The 19,928-nt window shown below is 36.3% G+C and overlaps 1 protein-coding gene across 1 annotated transcript in view; it reads right to left on the minus strand.

Moving 5' to 3' along the window:
- The window catches only part of NUDT14 (nudix hydrolase 14), a 46,408-nt gene extending 27,077 nt beyond the window's left edge, over positions 1 to 19,331 (minus strand). The window contains exons 1-4 of the mRNA XM_009288421.2: positions 19,285 to 19,331; positions 16,239 to 16,307; positions 13,876 to 13,937; positions 10,255 to 10,298 (exon numbers count right to left, since the gene is read on the minus strand). Of these exons, the coding sequence (XP_009286696.1) occupies positions 10,255 to 10,298; positions 13,876 to 13,926 (95 nt within the window). The 5' untranslated portion in view covers positions 13,927 to 13,937; positions 16,239 to 16,307; positions 19,285 to 19,331. The remainder of the gene's footprint in view (positions 1 to 10,254; positions 10,299 to 13,875; positions 13,938 to 16,238; positions 16,308 to 19,284) is intronic.
- Positions 19,332 to 19,928: the final 597 nt, after the last annotated feature.

Genomic DNA, 19,928 nt, shown 5'->3' on the forward strand with positions numbered 1-19,928 from the left:
TTTGTGCTGTTTTTTTTTGTCTGAGGTTTTTTTTTTGCTTTTTATTGGGTTTTTTTAGGTAGAAATATAATTTCACCTTGTTGTCATCGGTTTGGTAATCTTCTGTTTTGATGATTTGTCAGTTGTTGACCTGGGCTACAGTTAATCCACAAGCAACTGCTAACATTTACTGATTGCTTTTCATGAGACAAACTTTTAAAATCCCTTAATAAATAAAGATTGATTCAGCTTTTCATTATTCTTAGATGTGCCCTTAATGCATACTTTACAAATGTGAATTTGCAAAACTAAAAAATAATTTTAAAAAAATCACAGTATAGTAATAGCAAAGAAAAGGACAAGATTCTCTTGTGTTTCTGTGAATGAAATAAGACTCTCAAGGCTGGAGATGAGGATTTTTAAAGATAATCTTGTATTAATACTATAGCATGCTAAGTAATTGATGAGGCAATACGGGCAAAGAAACTGACCTTTCTTTAATCATTGTAAGAGCAACTCAGGATCTCCTTGTGTCTAGCATGGCACACACAAATTGTGATCAGAATTGAATAATGGAAGATAAAGCTTCTAAAAAAAGACTGATGTTAACATTGAAAGCTATTAACATTGAAAGTTAATAGCTTCCCAGCTATTAACCTCAGCCACTTCCACCTACTTTTAAAGGCTAAAAATTAGCTCAAAATTAGTTGAAAGTCTGTAATATTGTTGGTGCTGCTTACAAACAATAATCTCAGCTCCATAGTGGACACTTTAGGAAGTAATGTTATTTGATTTTAAAAAACCGCAACAAACAAACCAAAACAAAACACCAAAACCCCCGCAACACTGTCAGAGCCTGCAGTAATTCAGTTACCATTCTCAAAGAAGTCAATGAAAAAAGAATGGCAGATTCCAAAAAAGAAACACAAAAATGGCATGCAGGAATAAAAGCAAGTAACTGATTTAACCAGTCCCCTTGACTCTCAACAAATATTTAGTATCAAAAATCCCTTTGATACAATCAGAAGAAAATAATCAAACGTAGTGTGCAACCACGGGAAGTATTTAGAGATGTATTCATCTCAGCTGGAGAGCATGTGAATATAAAACATACATGGAATATTTTTGCCTATGTATCTCATAAGGGAGAAATTATCAAGACTTATGAATCATACTGGAAGGAAAGGTAGTAAGAAAATAAATAAATCATTCAGAAGTCCTCTAATTATTTTAGCTTTAAAGTATAATTTGTTTTCTTGAAGTTATATGAATTTGGCTTGCTTTGTTCATACAGTGTTGACAAATTGATCTTTCATCTTGTTTTCTGTGTCAAGACTATAATTCCATGTAGTCTTTTTAAAATATTATGTTTGCGAAGTACCCCAGAACAGGATTAAAGCATGTTAATGAGTAAGTGTCCTTTTCTTGTCCAAATCAGAAATGACTGCACTTTCAATTTTAAAGTGATAATCAAAAAACCCACAAACTTGTTTGAGAGCTAACAATCAAAAGTAATTATTTGGGAGGATTCATCCTTCAGGAGGGCCTACTTCATCTGAAGTTGTTTCAAAATTATTTTTGGTGACCATGAGAAAGAATTGCATGTAGCCCTTGTGTTACAGCTGTATTCAAATTCACCATCAATTTCACAGTTGGACATGTCCCTGAAAACTTCTAATGTGGTATCTAAAGTGCTGTCTTCTTCCTTTTATCAGAGCAGCACCTAGTACTTTAAGCCAGAGAAAACAGTCCCTTCATTTTCAGAACAGACGTGTAATAAAGCTGTACCCTTTGATTATTCTCCAGTGCAATTCCTATAGTTTCCCAGAGCTTTAAGTATAATGCAGATAGTCCTGAGATTAAATGTGTGTGCTTGCACAATCTTTACTGGTTCATTTAAGTCTTCCTTCAAAGCATTTTACATTTTTCAAAGGCCAACACCAATCCAATTGGCTGCTTAAAATGCAGCCTATTACAAAAGCAAAGCTATAAGCTCCTGACAAAAACATTCAGCCTTTCATACTAATCACAGATAAAGTGGATTTGGCAAAAGGTAATTAGAGACATCTAGAAGACTTCTGTATTCTGATGAAATTTGAATGCTTTCTCCAATACAACTTAAGTATTTAATACTAAGTAAAACCAGAATAAAGTGGTGAGGCACATATGCTTAAGAAAATAAATATTACTTTGGAAAAAATCAAAAGGAAGATTGGTTTCAGTAAACTGAACTGCAGTAGGAAGTTGTTCATGACACCATAAAACAGGAAGCATATGTTTGGTTAATCATCAGACCGGTGGAAGAATGAATTAAGAAGTGCTAACAAATCCATATACATGCACTTTTAAAACATGATCTCTATCTACTTGTAAAGTAGTAATCTGTACCCAGCAGAGAATATGATGCAGAACAACTTATTTGGAATAAACAATCCTCCCAGCACCCTATTTTCATATAACAAAGGAAAAAATAGAAAGTAAATTCAACTGCAAAATAAATGAGACATCAAAGCACATTGCTCTCAATAACATTCTTTACGTGTCATATCTTGGCCTGTATCCCAGGATACCCTTGGAAATGACACATTGCATCTCAATGGGATTCTTTCAACAAAATATTTTAATAAATAAATTCAGGTTTTAGTCTAACTTATTTGATTAAATAAAGCTCTGTGGGCATTATGTGCAACAGATGTCAGAGCCTGACGGGCTTTTGTTCCAATTCCTAATTATTTGTGAAACTGCCGTTTATGAATGCTATCACATAATAAGACCAATAAATAATCCATCTAAAAGGCATAAGTATGACTCCATTCTGAAATGGCAAAAATCAAAGTTTTAAAACAATATCAGGTTTCAAGGACAGTTCACAAAATAAAAAGCTCGAGTGTTCTGCCCTAGCTAAATTAAAGGACAAACCAGCAACTTTGTTTCTTACCTACCAAAACCCAAATATGAAGTAAATAACACAATCTTTTGCCAGACTATACGTTTATATAGTCTCACCACCATTAGTGAGAAACAGACTAAGAAAGTCAGTTCTTCACAATTTACCTAATTTCCCCATTTTGAGAATAATGGTTTCAATAGTTTCCTCTTTACCAAGACATATTTTCAGATAAAATTCTAAAAATACAGGCACTCAGATGACAGAACATTTCCTAGCTTTCATAAGATTATTTTTACCGATCCCAAATGCAGGCCATGACCATGCTGTTGTCTCTAGACCGTGTAAAACTTTGGCACTCTTCAGACAGAACAGGTTTAATTCAAAACCACCTGGAAGCAGAGGGAAGACTCGTCTTGATTTCAGTGACTATAAGAGAATTAAAAATACCCACTTATTTTGCATATTATTGTAAATACTAAAAATGAAATTCCTAAATTTGTAAAAACAAGATGCCTCTAATCTGGCTACCAGAAACCTGTATTTAGAAATTTATGACTAATCAGCCGGAACTCCTGTGTACTTGCTTAGTTTTAAGAATTTTTATGGATTCTGTTCTTAAAATTAGGCAAACATTTAACTTCCCAATGAAGCAATGCCCTCAATAAAGTTTTTATTGCCATTTTACCCTATTTCAATGATACAGCAGAGAAGCACCATATATGCTATATGGTGCTTTCATATCACATATTTAAAAAGGTGAAATGAGAATCTGAAAATTTGGCTTTTGATTTTGTGTTTTTCTCTGATAACTTTACATCATCAAATTCATTTATTTTTGCCTCATTGCTATGATTTTATTTAGATCCTAAGGTAACAACATAATAAGACATCTTAAAAGACAGTAAATACGCCTGCAGAATTCCTGGCACATAAGCAGAGGATCTGTCAATTCTTCGCTTAAAAAAACCCCAAAAACGAAAAACAAAAAAACACAAGCATTAAGTGCATTTTATTTGCAAATATCATATGCAAACGAATCGTGTAATTACTTGGGTTGAAGGAAACTAATAGGCTACTACATTTTTTCCTTCTAATAGCAGGAAAAATATCATTATCCTGATAGCATCCTTGATAGACAGATATCAAGTCTAGACCTGAGTGTTTTCAATGACAGTGATTACAAAACATGGTTTCCTAGATTGTCTTATTGCCTATTGGTAAAAACGGTTTCTTAGTGTTCAATTTAAAAAATACTTTCCACATCAGACGCTACTTCTTGTTCTGTCATTGATTACTGATGAAATTAAAATGATTCTGGCCTGCTTTATAACATTCCTTTACATTTTTGTGATAAGTAGTAATTTTTCTCCTCAGTTGTGTTACCCTTTGCATGAACATGCCCAGCCATCATTACCTTCTCTCAGCTATTATTTCCCTAAACTTTTCATCATTTTTGTTGTTTGTTGAACTACGTCCAGTTTATTTTAAACACTGCGTTATCTTCTGCACTATCTTTGAAGATAATAATGAAAATTCCACACCATTGACACCCTGGAGGAGACATTACAAAGACAGACAAGGTTTACAGCACAACAGCACATCACTGCACATAAAAGGCACATGCCACCCAAGGAAGATTTTTTTTTACCTATAAAGATGTTAAAAAGCTGTATTTTACCCATTTTAAAGCTACTGTGATAATTCTTGCACAAAGGAAGCATCTGAGTTAAATTTCATGGTGTCTTATAATACACTAGGACATAAACCAGAAAAATACATGGAGGATTAAGTTCCCATAAAGCCCAAATGATCTGGCATATGAAATAGGAGAAGGAATTTAATCCACTCCTATAATGTGGTCAGGGCGCATGACTTCCACGCTGTCTCCATAGCTGCCTGCTACATCCACGGAGCCAGAATAGCAACCCCAGCTCCTCCAGGCCACTCGCGTGGCTCTAGCGACCCATCACCTGGCCGGCTCTCGTGGCCAGGGCCGGGGATGCAGCAGGCTCCCAGCGCAGCTGTTCGGCGGCAGCATTCCTCGCTCCCCCCTGCGCAGCCGTGCTCCCTGACTTCAGGGGCACGCAGATGCCAGCACTCGGCCAGGTAACTTCAGAGGACAGAGTGACCGGTTGAGTATATTCATCTTCCTGTTCTGAGTTATGTTCATTTTTAACTTGCCTCGAGAACCTCTTTCTGTTTACTCCCACCGCTGGTACCTGTAGGAGACAACACGCCGCGGTGCAGGTTGCCTTGGTTTCCTTCACCCTGCAAACTCCCTCCTGATGGAAAACTACACTTTTCATTTTTCTTTGTAAAGCCTCTTTTCTGAGCAAACAGTTAAATTAAATTAGGAATTAATTTGTTTTAAATGTGAAATAAATTAATCTCTTTACTTAAAAGAAGCCAATCTTATAAGGCAGGAATATTATTTCCTCCTCCTTTTAGAGAGATAAGAAAAGACTTAAAAGTTTTTTCCGTTAAGAACTTTTAAGTCAGGAACTATTACTGAGGCACTGTGACATGTTTTTGTAGTTAAAACCACAGCATAACAAGGGTACAATGTGCATGCAGAGTTGTAAGGTTTTTGGTCCTAATGCCTTTTCCTTGTCACATGACGTTTTCAGGGTTAAGAGGAACTCACATAACAATCTTGCATGCAATTCAGTTTCCTCAACTTTTTTTTCTTTCAAATGTAATGTACTTTACAGTGAATTTTTCATACTTTTAAATAGAGAAGTAACTATAACTTTGCTTTATATCCATTCACAATGCAATTTGAAAGCTGTCCTTCTATTTGTCAACTAGCAAAAGGTATGGTTATGTTCCTGTTCTTGAACGTTATTACTCAAAGCACAAAAGCGAGCACATGACTGTACACTGACCTTCATCTGTTCCCAAATTATGTCTTTTAAAAGCCTTGAATCTGTTTAAGGGGAGTTGCTGAAACCTGAAACGAACTTGGTCTATTGCTTTATAAAGTAGATGAATGTAAAACTTAAGTATTACATTTCAGGCTCTTACTGTACTAAATATAGCAAAATTAGGATGAGGGAGAATATAGCTGGAACGTGAGTCTGGTTTTAGAGAATAATTTTTTGTTACAGGCATCAATGATTACTTTGTAATATTTGGTATGTTTCTAGTTCTGACAGAAAATCACCATAAATTTGCAGAAGGAAAATGTCCTTCTGATCAGGTTTTTATTTCTAAAAGCAGCGACCTTAAAAAAGAAATTAACAACTCCTCCCCCCGCAAATCACACCACCACAAATTGCTAACTAGTTCTGATAGACCCAAGTCTTAAGAAGCATCTTGAATACACCTTGCATTCAAATTTTCACTTCTTGCACTCTGCTTGATTTTCGTAAGGATACGTTTAATAATGAGCAAACACATCAGCTGAGTATTCAGAGGAAAAGTAAACTTAATTAGAAAAGCAAACAGTGCATAAAATAGCTGCAGAAAGCATCTTTTGCTGTGTGTCACTGCCTAACACAACAGGCCAGAACTATGTAACACTTAGGAGCACCACCTCGATAAACTTGTTAAATAATTACAATTGAAAAGAGGTAATCAAGGATTTTTACTTTTCTTCATTCCGTTTTAGTAATCTTCACAGTTGTTTCTAACGACATAATAAAACCTTGCAATGAGCTCTGATAATGTTCATCTGCATGTTTCAAAGAAAGATTAACTTCAATGTAAGTCCGCAGGACAAGAATGATAGTAAATGCATTATTTCCCAATAGAAAAATGGCTTGTAAGTTGACAGATTTCTTGACAAGTTTACAAATTTTTGACAGTTGTCAGATGGGAACTGTAACATGCATTAAGTATTTAATCTACTTATAAAATCATAGAAACCTTCAGGTTGTAAGAGACTCTTGGAGATCATCTGATCCAACCTCCTGCTCAAAATAGGACTAACTTCTAAGTTAGGTCTGATTTCTTGTCCAGTCAAGGTTTGAATTTCTCCAGGGATGGAGGTTCCTCAACCTGTCTGAGCAAAGTGTTCCAGGACTTAACTACTCTCCGTGAGTATGTCTTTGTGTCCTGGGTCTTCCTTCTGTTACAATTTGAACCCCAATATGGTAGGAAATGCTGCTGCTTTTGTCTATGCTGACACTCAATTGACTTTTGACAACACGGGTTTTGAAGGTTTGCCTTGGTAACAGTTTATTGTGTGGCCAGTAATAATTTTGCAAAAAGTATTTTTTTTTTCTGTAACTGGCATAGGGATTGAGAGCAAGCAATTATATGTTCAGCAGAAATTACAAACTGAATAAAGCAGAGGTGACTCCAGGACTGATACCCTAGTTCTGAACAGTCTTGATCTTAAGAAAGCTCAGGAACCACACACTGTAGACTCAAGCCCACATCTGCAATAACTCAGAAGAAAAAAAAGAAGAAGAAGAAAAAAGGAGTATCTAATAAAAAATCTGCTATTTCAGCTTGTGCTAGTGTCACCCCAGCTTGCATATGGTTAAATGATCTTGACCTACTGCAATATATTGTGAGATTTTAAAAGGAGGTGACTCACACTTAAGGCAAATGAAATGACTACTGCAGTCCTCATGTTTTTGTCTTTGTATAATTTAATCAGCTGTTCATCCGAACAGTTGGAAAGGATAAATTTATACAAAAATAACTTAATCTCTCTTGCTAAATATTTTCCTGTATTAAGACTATATTCTGAATATCTGTTGAATATTGGCTTATGTTAACCTCATTTGAAATGAGAAAGAACACTGGGGCCCCAAAGGAACCCAGCACACAAGCTCTCAGTTCACTGTCATACAGCAAAGAAGTCAGTCTTAAGCAAACATTTACTTATGCTGATGAAAGAGGATGACAGATAAAGACATGAGTTAGGCTCAATGTCTGTTTTTATATGATTAGCTCAGTATTTTTTTGTGTATCATCAGATTCATTATACATACCAATTATATGTATATATATAATATATACATATGTGTACTTTACAGATCTAGCAATATGTATGTACAATTTAGGTGAACAGCCCTTTTTAAAAAATTTGGAGCATTTAACATTGTTACAGCATTTTCAGAAGTAAAATAAGTTTTGAGTACTTTTGAAAAAGGGGTCTTAATGATAGAAAAGGGATCTTAATTCTGGAAAACACCTACAATCTTCCTGAAGAAGACATACCCACTAGGAAATACTGACCAACAGGACGTGTGCCCCAGAAACCCCTCCTCTTCTTCAAGATTTTATCCTTCATTAAGAGTAATGAACCTCTAAGCATCCTCTAAGTATGAAGTCCTCTATACTCTTCAGCAACTAGACAACGTGACTTTTCCATATAACTAGCATCACAGCTGTCCTATTAAAGTACAGTAAAATGTAGGGCTTAATGCATTGTAAGGCATTTTGAACCTGACTGATCTATCTGATAATAATTGGCTTCATATTCACAAATAGAATTTATGTAAAACCATGGATTTCCTATACAGAAAGTTCACGTTATTACCTTTGGTGTCAGAAGTTGCATCGACTTTACTTGTGAAAGAGCGTTAGACATTCTACAGTTCAATAGTAGTCGCTAATAAGTTAGGATGGCAGCTGTTGTACATCTGAAGCTAACAAATGTTATGTGACCAGAGATGACTGGCATGACATGTGGCCGTAGTCTTTTCATACAGTTATGTTCTCAACTATTTTAAAAATGTCCACAAAAGTCCTTCAGAAATACTGTTCTCAAGAAGTTCATGGAAAACTGATCCTTTAATATTTACCCCACTCAGTTAGTTGCATATATTCACACGTTATCACAGAGCGATAATCTAAAGTTTAAACAAAAATAATAATACAAATTATTCATCTGGAAGTCATGTTCTCAGCACATGACTTGAGGCTGGATTCACTTGCTTGAAAGTACAGGGCATATATTAAATTTCCAGCAATCAATTATCATTTCAGCCTTTGTATCTGCGATCATAAATCCAGGCACATGCCCATATGGAGAGACAAAGTGCAAAGACAGAACTGTCTTCCAGGCAAATTCCAAAAGCATGTGTGAAGTTCAGTATCGAAATATCACTCCCTTTTCTGTCCTCATTCTCAAGCAGTATAGACATTTTTAATCTAGCTATTATTTTCCCAGTCTTTCTGGCACTTTTACCTTCACAACCTTTATATTGATAAAAAGTGTTGCTATCACTTTCTGTCCATCCCAGGTACCTACCTACACACAAAAGACTCACTGTAAGGATTTAGAGGGTTCCAACAGAGAAGAATTTCCAAAAATGCAATTGATTTTACCTACTTATTTCACACACAAGAAGAATACATCTCAACATGGTTCTGGTTACAAGTCACAATTTCTTTTGCCATTAGTGTTTTGCTACATGTTTTACATTTAATAGATTTAGAAAAGCTTTTTCTAGGGAAACATTGTTACCTTTGCTTTTTATTTTTATCTTCTAGTACCTGAATTTTCAGTGACTAGATTAATATTTATACTTTAAAAAAAGACATATGAATATTTTAGTGTTTAATAACTCTGAGACTGGGCCTGTTTCATATATACCCTATTTGTTACAATTTTGCATGAACTGATCTTTGAAGTCAGGAGTTAACTCCTTTTCTTCCCTGATCCGAGAAATACAATTGGAAAGACAGAACTAAGTTGCTGGCCATCCATTTCTTCCTGTGTGCTTAGGAGAGGTTTCAGGCATTTGTAAAGTTACTTGAATTAGGCTTTGCCTAAAACATCCTTATATAGCAGTAATGGAGAAGATTAAAATAAAAAAGTTAGCATAATACTAGGAATTACTCAAACATAAAACAGAATCTCTACCTTATTCCAAGTAATTGCCAGTGAAAAAAATCAAACAGTATGACCATAACTTTAGATTGCTTTTTAACAGTCTTTATATTAGGACAATTCCTGGAATTGTATATTCACAGGTGAGAGACTATGGTCACATACTTGGGACTAGACCATTTAATGGCACAAATAACAATAGGGTTAAGTATGTGGGGAGCAGAGTCCTTCCTTCAGGTGATATATTCACACTCAAAAAAGAAAGAGTCATACAATCCAAACTTGCAGTTCCATCTTCTATGTAATCATTAAAATGTACAATACATCATGTGCCAAAACTCTAATATTTGAAAAGTCAAGCGCAGACTAAACTTACGGAAAACATAATAAACCATGAGGAGATTTTAAAATTTCTACTAATTCTGTCTAAAATAGTAGAGAACTATCTGCAAGTATTACACAAGAAGTGAGAATTGAAGAGGAAGTTGGAAGAGAAAGAAGTGACTCTACATCAATAAGATTTGACCAGTGGAAGAGAATACAGTATGAAAAACAACATAAAGACAAAAGGAAATAACGTGATTCCATCTGTTACCTGTCATGTGTCCTCATAAAATCCCAGAACTTCTTAGTGCCATTCTGGGGGGGGAAAAAAAAAAATCCATCAGTAAAGTTAATTCCAAGTGAAAACTGACTATAATGAAATTTAACAAAATTTTAACAGGCTTTTCTTTGAAAACTTGGTATAGCTGGTTTTATTTATGAGACCATTATTCTGGATTTTGACAGTAAGTGTTATAGACGCTGAGAATTGCCTTAGGACAGTTCAAAATCTTAGATCCATAATATTATGCTGACAGCTAACTTAAGACTGTGGTAGTCTTCGGGCCCAATTTTGGCCACAGTATCAACTTCAGATTCCCAATCTAATCATTCAGGTGCTAGGAAGCTATAAGCAGCTAAGTTTTAACCAGTAAAATAACCCATAGATCTAAGTTCTTCCATGTCCAGAAATGGTCTTATCTTAGGAGGACAGCTCAGCGCTTACCTCCTAACCAAACTCATTTGGCATCCAGGAACAAGACATCCTTCCCTCTAACCCCTTACAAGGCCCAACAGCTGTTACTCTGCACTGCTTGTGGTGGTGAGGATACTGTCAAACAGTAGGTGTGAAGTCACAGCACTCACCCAAGAACTGGGAGACTTAAAATGGATTCTATTCTCAAGTTGGGCCAATTTCTGTCCTCTGCTGTCTTAAAAAAATGATGCCCACCACAGCACAGCTGAAACCAATCCCTGAAAACAAGCATTCTTCCACAGTTACAGTGAACACGTACACACTTGCTTACATCTATATTCTATCTTCTATAATCACCTATATCAATTCATACACACCAGTTAACAGAGACACATATATAATTCTTCACCCTGCTTATTAGAAGTGTGAAGGTATTTTTCAGCTGAAATACAACTCAAGAGATTTCACTCCTAGGTCAGTTTTAAGTCTATATAAGGAATCACTATGCAACCAGAAGAAATTCTTTTGGTTGATACCTTTCTCTTATTAGCAAGGCAAAAACCAGACCTGCTGAAAACCTACATACCTAAAATACGCTTAATGTGAAAAGCAGCACAAGCTCTCTATTATAAAGTATGGTTAAATGGATGATCAAACCCTGAGCAACTGGTTAATGATTTAAAGCAGGTAAATGTGAGCAATGAAAGAAGAATCAAGTTCAGTTGGTGGGTAAAGGTGCCAACCAATATAGACAGGCCCTTCAGCTCTATTACAGATGTCATGGCTACCAAGTACACAACAGCTGGTGGGGATTAGATAACAAGCACTCTGGTTCAGAGATTAAGCTCCTGAGCTTTATGAGTTTACCAAGCTTTTTGGAAGAGGGACTGTTTGCTTGCTAGCTGGGTTTTCCTTCATTCCCACAACTCTAATTATAAACAGTTGTTCACCTCAAGAGAAACTCTAGTCTACTCTTCCATTGGTGTCTGCACATACCTTCTGTTAGCACTGACAGGAATCAAACGCGTGCATTAGAAGAGAAGCCCTGTCATTGTTTAAATGCAATATAATGTTGAAAGAGAAATAAAGACAGCAAATTCTCAGTGTGAACTGAAATATTAAAGCCGTTGTTTATCAAGCTGAGTGTATATCCAATCCGTTCCACCTGGTGAGAGGTAGAGGAACAACTTTGAAAGGACTATGACACAACACATAGTTTTAACACTTGAACTTAATAGCATAGGCTATGTTGTGTGGTAAGATAGTTTAAGGTATTAAATGTGTAAGGTCCACTCAATCCTTTCGTAGGTTTATTTCTACCTGTAAGACATGTATTTGTGGGATTTTCTCTTGTTTGCAGATTGCTGTGCCATTTTCTATTTGACATGAGTGAGTTGGGAAACTGTGGACCAAGGATAATGTCTTCTGCATGTACCTTCATATTGATACTTCAGTTTCAACCTTCCCCTGCCCCAAATGGTAAGATGTGCTACCATCATCCATTCTCCCTTTGTAGTGTCCACTTGGGAGAAATGCAGGTGTCCAGCTGATGGAGAAGACAAAAAAAGCCCGAATCAAGGCTCTCCTTGCATTAATTTAGGCTATTAGTCCTATGATACCACTTCCTAATGTATGATCCCAGCAACAATCTTCCTGGCTCTTTCCTCCATTTTGCAAATTATAGAACCTGATTGCTTTGGAGCACTTAGGAAAGGGTTTCAAATAGCTGAGGAAAATTACACCCTAGAGAATGATCCTCATCCAGATGGGATCCATCAGATTTGAATGACCTCTTCTCAAGGATGAGCCCCATTAGCATTAACAGGATCTACCTCACAGACATGCACATAATTTTTAACAGAAAGTAAAAGAAGGAACTTAGTACCTAAAAAGAAATTAATCAGAAAATAAAATCTATATTTTCTATTTTCTAAGTGGCTGGACAGTACATAAAGCACTTTCTCTACAACATGATTTGATTAGTTTAAGAGCCAAATTCAAAACCAGCCACAGGCTAAATTAATTTGACTCTGTCCATTCAAGATGTTGGTTATCATCATACACTCTAACTGGACAATGTTTGTTAAGCTATTTTCTGCCTATACGTGAATAAAAAATTATTTCATATGATCAACCTGCACCTGTCCAAATAAATAAATCAATAAACAAATGAAACATTCCAACATCTCATTGTTTACAGTGGCAGAAACTCAAATGAGCCCCATTCATGCCTTATTGTCCAAGTCAAATGTAATTTGAACCCAACCGTATGGAGTTGAGTTTCTATTGTACCCAATGCGTGGTTCTTTCCTAACAGACTAGTATGAAGGTTGCTAATTATTAATAGCATGTAAACAGTTACCAATGGTTCTTATGCTGCTTTACATACTTTACAGAACATTAATTCTAACCAGTTTCTGACCAAGTATATCAAGCTGTATGTAATATCTCTATCTTATCTTTAAGACAAAAATATTAATTGCTGAAACTGATCAAGATTCATGCTTTTAAAAGCCAAGTAGCCATGATTACTTGTTAAACTGTTCCATTCCATATATCCTGATCTTTGACAATGCTCTCCTATCACCACAGTTACAGACAGTAGAAAAGAATTAAAGGTATCAATGGTCAACATCACTCCCAAAAAAGAGAAGTATCTTTGTGAAATACAAAAGCTCTCTCAAACCCTTAATGCTCTTCATTTTAATAAACATATATATTTGAATTATTTTAAAATAGTCCATTCTCCAATGTCTAAAAAGGAACAATCAAAGTATCTCTCAATGAAGTGAGAGAAGTAAGTATAATTGAATGCTGGGAGATCTAAACACTGACGTCGGGAAGGAGAAAGGAGTATATTACTACATTTGAGAAAGATTTAAAAAATTATTCTTCAAATAGGAAACGTCCTGTGAAGTTTTATAAAGACAAATATGTCAAAAATATTTTATATTAGCTTTTATCTGTTCAGAATAGCAGTTCTGATGCTGCAACAACCTTGTATAACACATATTTGATTTGGTAAATCTTTAATCACAGAGTAATCACGCTCTAGTTCTGTGCTCAGTGATCAGGTTCTGTGATGTTGCAATGCTGAACTAGTGCATATAGTATGTGTAAGTTAATAAAGCTGTATTCCAGGAGAGGCAGCATGTGAGACAACTTCGTTTCATATTACACAGAAGACAGATTACTTACATAAGCACAAATTGCGTAAGAAAGCCGTATCAGGTCAGATGAGATGTCCATCTTGCCTGGCTCTAACAGCAAAAGGAAAATTTAAGAACAGAGGAAGCATACAGCAATGCTTCCCCAAAATACTCTTCCAAGCCTTTGACAAAAGGCAGCTGAAGGGTGTCAAAAGACAATCCCTTAAAAAGGCATCCAAATTAAACAGTCCTCCCCTCATCCCGAAAAGCAAGCACTAATAGCCATTTCTGTACTATTTGAATGTGCAATAGTGTGTCACAAGTCCTGCTCATCTTGTCTGTAAGACTGACTTGATAATGGCATTGACAACTTAGTCAGAATTACAACAGTATGCTACTAGCTTGACAGTCTGCACAGGAGAACTCAATCCCTTTTGGTTCGAGTGATTCCAGGACAACCACGCACTGCAAAGAGCTCTCTGCTAGACAAGTGTTGACAGTGGATGCAAGTTCCGCAGATGTGACTCCTACCAGTGGAGAGCTGTTTATGATGCCACCCATACTTGAGATGTCCTCCTTCCATCCTTGAAATCATTCTCCTAAGGCTCTTCCTGCACCTGCTGATTGCCATAATTACAGGCAGGAGCCTGTTCACACTGTCTGTTACGGATAAGTTGGACTTGTTGTACTGAAGCCTATAATCAAATTACCATTCTTTTTCCCACCTACACTCTCTCTCTCTCTGGCTAAAATGCCTTAAGAATCACTGCACCAGGGATATCTCTGTCTTCTGCTTTCCTCCACTACCTTAGGCTATATATGTCTGAACAACATGGTCAAATTGCTGTCAGGATACCTATGCAAAGGATAACTTTTGCTTACTAGAGCAACTCGCCTAAGGCTTAGCCCAGGCTAACCAATAAAGAAAATAAAAAGGACATGTTCTGCTAGTGATGTAGGAAGAAACATTCACTGGCACTGATGTTATGGTGATATGGGGTGTGCTCCACATGTGACAGACCCTGGACATGCTCTGAAACAAGTCACCTGGGAGTTTCCCTCTACACTTAATTTGGGGCAGCTTGAATGCCTTCCCCTATCTTTTCCCTGAGGGCAGCACCCATACATGGTCTGCCACCTGAGAAACTCTTGAATCAGCTCATAGGTCAGGTAAAAGTGTCTCCACACATACCAGTACTCAGCTCAGTGTTACACTGATACCCCCAACCCAAACAAACCAAACCCCCCTCAGTTTGGCTGTGGTCTCTACTGTTGTGTACAGCCCTGCTGGGACTCACAACAATTTCTCTGTAGATGCAGCTTTTTCAAATGGAGGGAATAAGTACTTAAACACAAGTTTAGAGAGGCAGATGTAGGCCTTTCCTCAAGGACCATCTCCAAGGACCCTCCCAAAGAATAGGATCTGTTTATAAATAATGGAAGTGAGTTAGATTTGTGGTGCCCCAGTTACAAATAAGACGACCTGCACCTTTCCAATGCTACTGAGTTTCAAGATGAGGAAGAGAAAAGGATAGTGGTGCAGCAGGCTGTGCCATGAGGCTAATGGTATTCTAGGTACAGTGCCACACTAAGGGCTGACATGGCAGAAGTCTGTAAAATCATGAATGACATGGAGATGGTGAATGTGAAACAATTATTCACTATTTCTCATAATACAGAAGCACTATGCCATAGTTGGCTACCTGAGGAGAAAAGGCTAAGGCTTATCTGGGCATTGAACTGTCTCCTTTCAATGAATCAGTGCTAAAGTCCAGCAGCTGCACAGAGAAGGTTGCCTTGCTTGTTTTATGTATAAAACAATTAACTGATAGCTTCTGAAACACCTACCGTATTACATGTATGTTTTAAACACACGTAATTAAAGGTTTATACTTCTTAGATTTTATTAGAAGTTTTATTCTGAAGAGTAAACCGAAAACATGTTAGTGTAACAGGTGCAAGAACACTCACAAAACCTCTTTAAATGCTTCCTTTAACTCTATGTAATAATTGTTTCACAACATCACACAAGGGTGTCTAAAATAACTCCTCAACACGCAGGTTTACAGTAACAGATTTCCTGTAGTTACTCTGTTGGGAGTTCAGACCATTCAACAAATCAAAATTTATGTTGGATTTGCACTGATTTAAATGACTTCTTGTAATGACCTCTGGACAGACAACACGTGACTGAAGCAGAAACAATCTTTACCCAAAATCTACGGAAAGCTTCTCCTGTCTTATGTGCTTTACTTAAGTATTTAATAATTTAAAAAGCGACTGAATTAAAGGCACTGCCCTATGTCATCTCCCATGTTTAATCACAGAAAACTTCTGCTTGGACAGACAAAGCCAAAGTTGCCAAGAACTGTAAAGTCACACCAAAACCACCTCAGTAAAAAGGGTTCATACCTTGTATTACGGATTTTTGAGGAGACTGGTAACAGGCCACGCAGGCAGATCACTTAAAATGTTGGAGACCTACATCCAAAATAAACAAACTAACTTCACATATGCCACTAAAAGAGAAAAAAAAAATCTCGGTGACAAAGATTAGCTTCTTACTGTTTACATTACAGGAGAGACAACACGACGTTTGGCGACCCATTGTGATAGGCACTAAACATATGTAGTGGGAACAGTTCCTGTTCAATGATCTTACAATTCAGTTAGAGCCCAGGCAAAAGTTGGTGTAAACAAACAGAGGCAGTTAAGGGAAAACGACAAATACATTATGGTATAGATAAGCTACATGCCCAAGTTATGAGGGTTAAAATGACAAACAACAGTCATGATCCCCTAGCCTCTACCAGTTGGACTGGGTTTAAAGCAGTCATCCAAGAAGTAAATGTTCCATGTTTGCGAAAAAACCCAACTCGAGAGGTTGAAGCAATTATAACATAAAAATAACTCTGTCCTCACTGCTCCATTTACTCTGTTTCCACGCTCGTAAGATACAAAAGTAGTTAATGTCCTTAATGCAAAGGGATTATGACCATTCTTCATCCAATAAAATAACAACACTATAGGTAAAGAAAAACAGGTAAGAGAATTAATTGGCAAATAGCGGTCTTAAACCAGAGTCAGCAAAGCCAAGCAAGTGTGCGGTCCCTGTTTAACGATTTACATGTAACAAAGCAGTAAAACTTCCTAGAGGAATAACCAGATTTTGCTTTTGTCTGTTCTCAAAAATTTTTTTAAGGTATGAGGGTATTTTTTTTCTTTAAAAGCCTGTGTAAAACTTGTTTTTCTATTGCACTCATTTTCACATTCAACCAATCTTCTAAAAATTTATCCACACAGTTTAATATCAATGTGCACAGCAATGCCTCTATCTGGAAGTTCGCTACGCATTCTCTTATTGAGGTGTCTACTTGTTGCCCAGAATCGCATGGCAAGAGAACACCAAACTTGTCACTTTATTAGATGGGTTTTCGTCAGGTTAATCCAGATGAGCAGCACGCCTAGGGAATCAAGTAACTGACTCATGAAGACAGACAAAAATCTGCAGCAACGCAGCCAGCTCCTGCAGCCTCCTGCCACCTTTATTTCCTTAAGTGGTCTTAACTTAATGCTTTTCAGTCATATTCAACTTTTTATGACCAATAAAAGCTGCCAAGAGGTAAATTCGCAATAAAAGCAACTCAGTAATTCATTACTTTTTGATTTATAAAATATATGCTCCTACAATGGGAAAATACGCCCTGAAGGTGTGCATTAGCTGCTGCTTCTCCTTGAGTCACAGTTCTTGAGCTAAACAGAGTGAACTTCCCCTATTGTAAACCCAGCAAGATAGGAGATACTGGATGATAAAAGTTCAGCCTTCATCCCTCTGTAAATGAACCTTTCCCTTCCTTTCTCCACCCACTACAGAAGAAGTGCTCCTATCAGTTGACATTTCCTTGTTACATTTCTTTTTTCAGCTTAATGGAATCTGATGTCACATCTGTAGCACTTTTCAGTGGAAACATATGAGGATTTATAATCTAATATAAACCATTTCTTGCCAGCTGAATTATTAATGCTATAACTCTTTGTTATATATAATAAATACATAATGTTTCCAGTGTCCACAATGATATGCCCACAGAAGCTGTACTTCCAGGCAAATTCAAGACTGAATACTTTTTGCTTTTCACTTTCCTATCATACAATTAGTGACCAAATTACCTTGCACTGTCTTGAGTATTTTTCATAGTATTTTCAACACTGTGCCACATACAAAAATTATGTAAATAAATAAAAAAATAAACCACCAGCTTTGACCCCCAAAAATCCATAGATTGGGATTTTTTTAAAGATATAAAGAAAATAAAGCATTAGTAGTCAACATGATACTGTGAAACCTGTATGAAGAACAGAAATCAAGCAGAGAGAGACAGCTAAAGCAAGTTTGGACTTGTGAAGTTTTCCAAATAAGGATAAAATAAAATACCTGTTCCATACAGTTTAAAAGTTTCATTGCTTCCTGCTGAGCATTTTTAATTGGATTAATAAGTTAGTGGGGTGGTTTTTTGTTTATAGAAGCTAAAGGGCTGCCACGCTGTATATAAAAATCTTCTTCATCCACAAAAAAAACAGTGCAAAGGAACAGGCAAAAATTCAAGGACAATTAATATTCAACTTTTTCATCTAAAAGAAAAACCCTGTCCTGAACAGCATTGCTTCCTGTTGAGTATTTTTAATTGGATTAATAAGTTAGTGGGGTGGTTTTTTGTTTATAGAAGCTAAAGGGCTGCCACGCTGTATATAAATATCTTCTTCATCCACAAAAAAAACAGTGCAAAGGAACAGGCAAAAATTCAAGGACAATTAATATTCAACTTTTTCATCTAAAAGAAAAACCCTGTCCTGAACAGACTATTTTGCATATGAAATCTGTTTGAAATAATGACTTATAACAGGTTTTTTGTCTACTTTAAAGGTTTGATTTGTGATAAGCAGGGAGAAAGCTGTCTTCTTTTTATATAATTACAGATTTCATAGAAAGCATTACATATCTTTCAAAATGAAAGGAAGCACTTTCAGCTGGCATAAAACCATGCAACTCAGTTAAAAAAAAATAAAATCAATAAAATCATTCTAATTTGCATTAGTTGAGTGCCTGGCACTCTTTTTTCCTTTTGAATGTACACATCAGTATTAGGGAACTGTCTTATGCTTGGCTATCATATTACACAACTACTAATTTAAATGCAAAGTGTTGCTATTACACTCACTCAGTCCTAGGGTGCAGTCCCCTAACAGTGTAAGTCAATCGAAACCCAGGCTGCCCCTTTTTCTACCCCAGCTGCACATCTCTGCTCTACCCCTACCCCATCATTGGCATTTGTGTGACCACGCAGCGAGCTTGTTCTGGGAACTGATCTGATAAAAAAAAAAAGTGCTCTACTATAAAACCTGATGAAAAAATTGATTTTTAGTAGTTAACATGAATGTAATGCCATTATATACATACCAAGTTTTCACCAATGACTATTAAACAGAACAGCCTTGTTCTATTTATTCCAAGAGGATAGAGATGTATCTGATAAGGAGCGTTCTAGAGAAAGACACATGCACACAAAAAAGCCTAAATTACAATTTCAGTCCACACCCGCTAATCCACTCCATCAGACTGCACACACTGGAGTAAACGAAGCCTCATCTTCAAAAGCAATTTGCAGAATTACTTGCTGATGTTGAAGAACTACTTCAAAAGAGTTTAAGTGTTATGGAATTTTACTGGTTTTTAAACAAGCCACTGTTTAAGCTCAAGAGGAAGGGGGGGGGGAGTGTTTGTTTTTTAAACAAAGCTTGTAAGATTTCATTACTGAACCATCCAGAATGTTTATTTTAAAAGCATCATGATTACAAATAATGGCATTTTGCAGTTTTTAACTTACCTGTATTCAAATGTTTCAGTTAGAAATGACTGTTTTTACTGCCTATGTGGAATCTGCATCCAAAAATACACAAACTGATGACTTTTCAACAACATTAAAAATGAACGTTCTATCTAAGGGAAGGGGGGGGAGTGTTTGTTTTTTAAACAAAGCTTGTAAGATTTCATTACTGAACCATCCAGAATGTTTATTTTAAAAGCATCATGATTACAAATAA

The sequence above is a fragment of the Aptenodytes forsteri genome, unplaced genomic scaffold, assembly GCF_000699145.1.
Source record: "Aptenodytes forsteri isolate BGI_AS27 unplaced genomic scaffold, ASM69914v1 Scaffold123, whole genome shotgun sequence".
In the NCBI taxonomy this organism is placed as follows: domain Eukaryota; kingdom Metazoa; phylum Chordata; class Aves; order Sphenisciformes; family Spheniscidae; genus Aptenodytes; species Aptenodytes forsteri.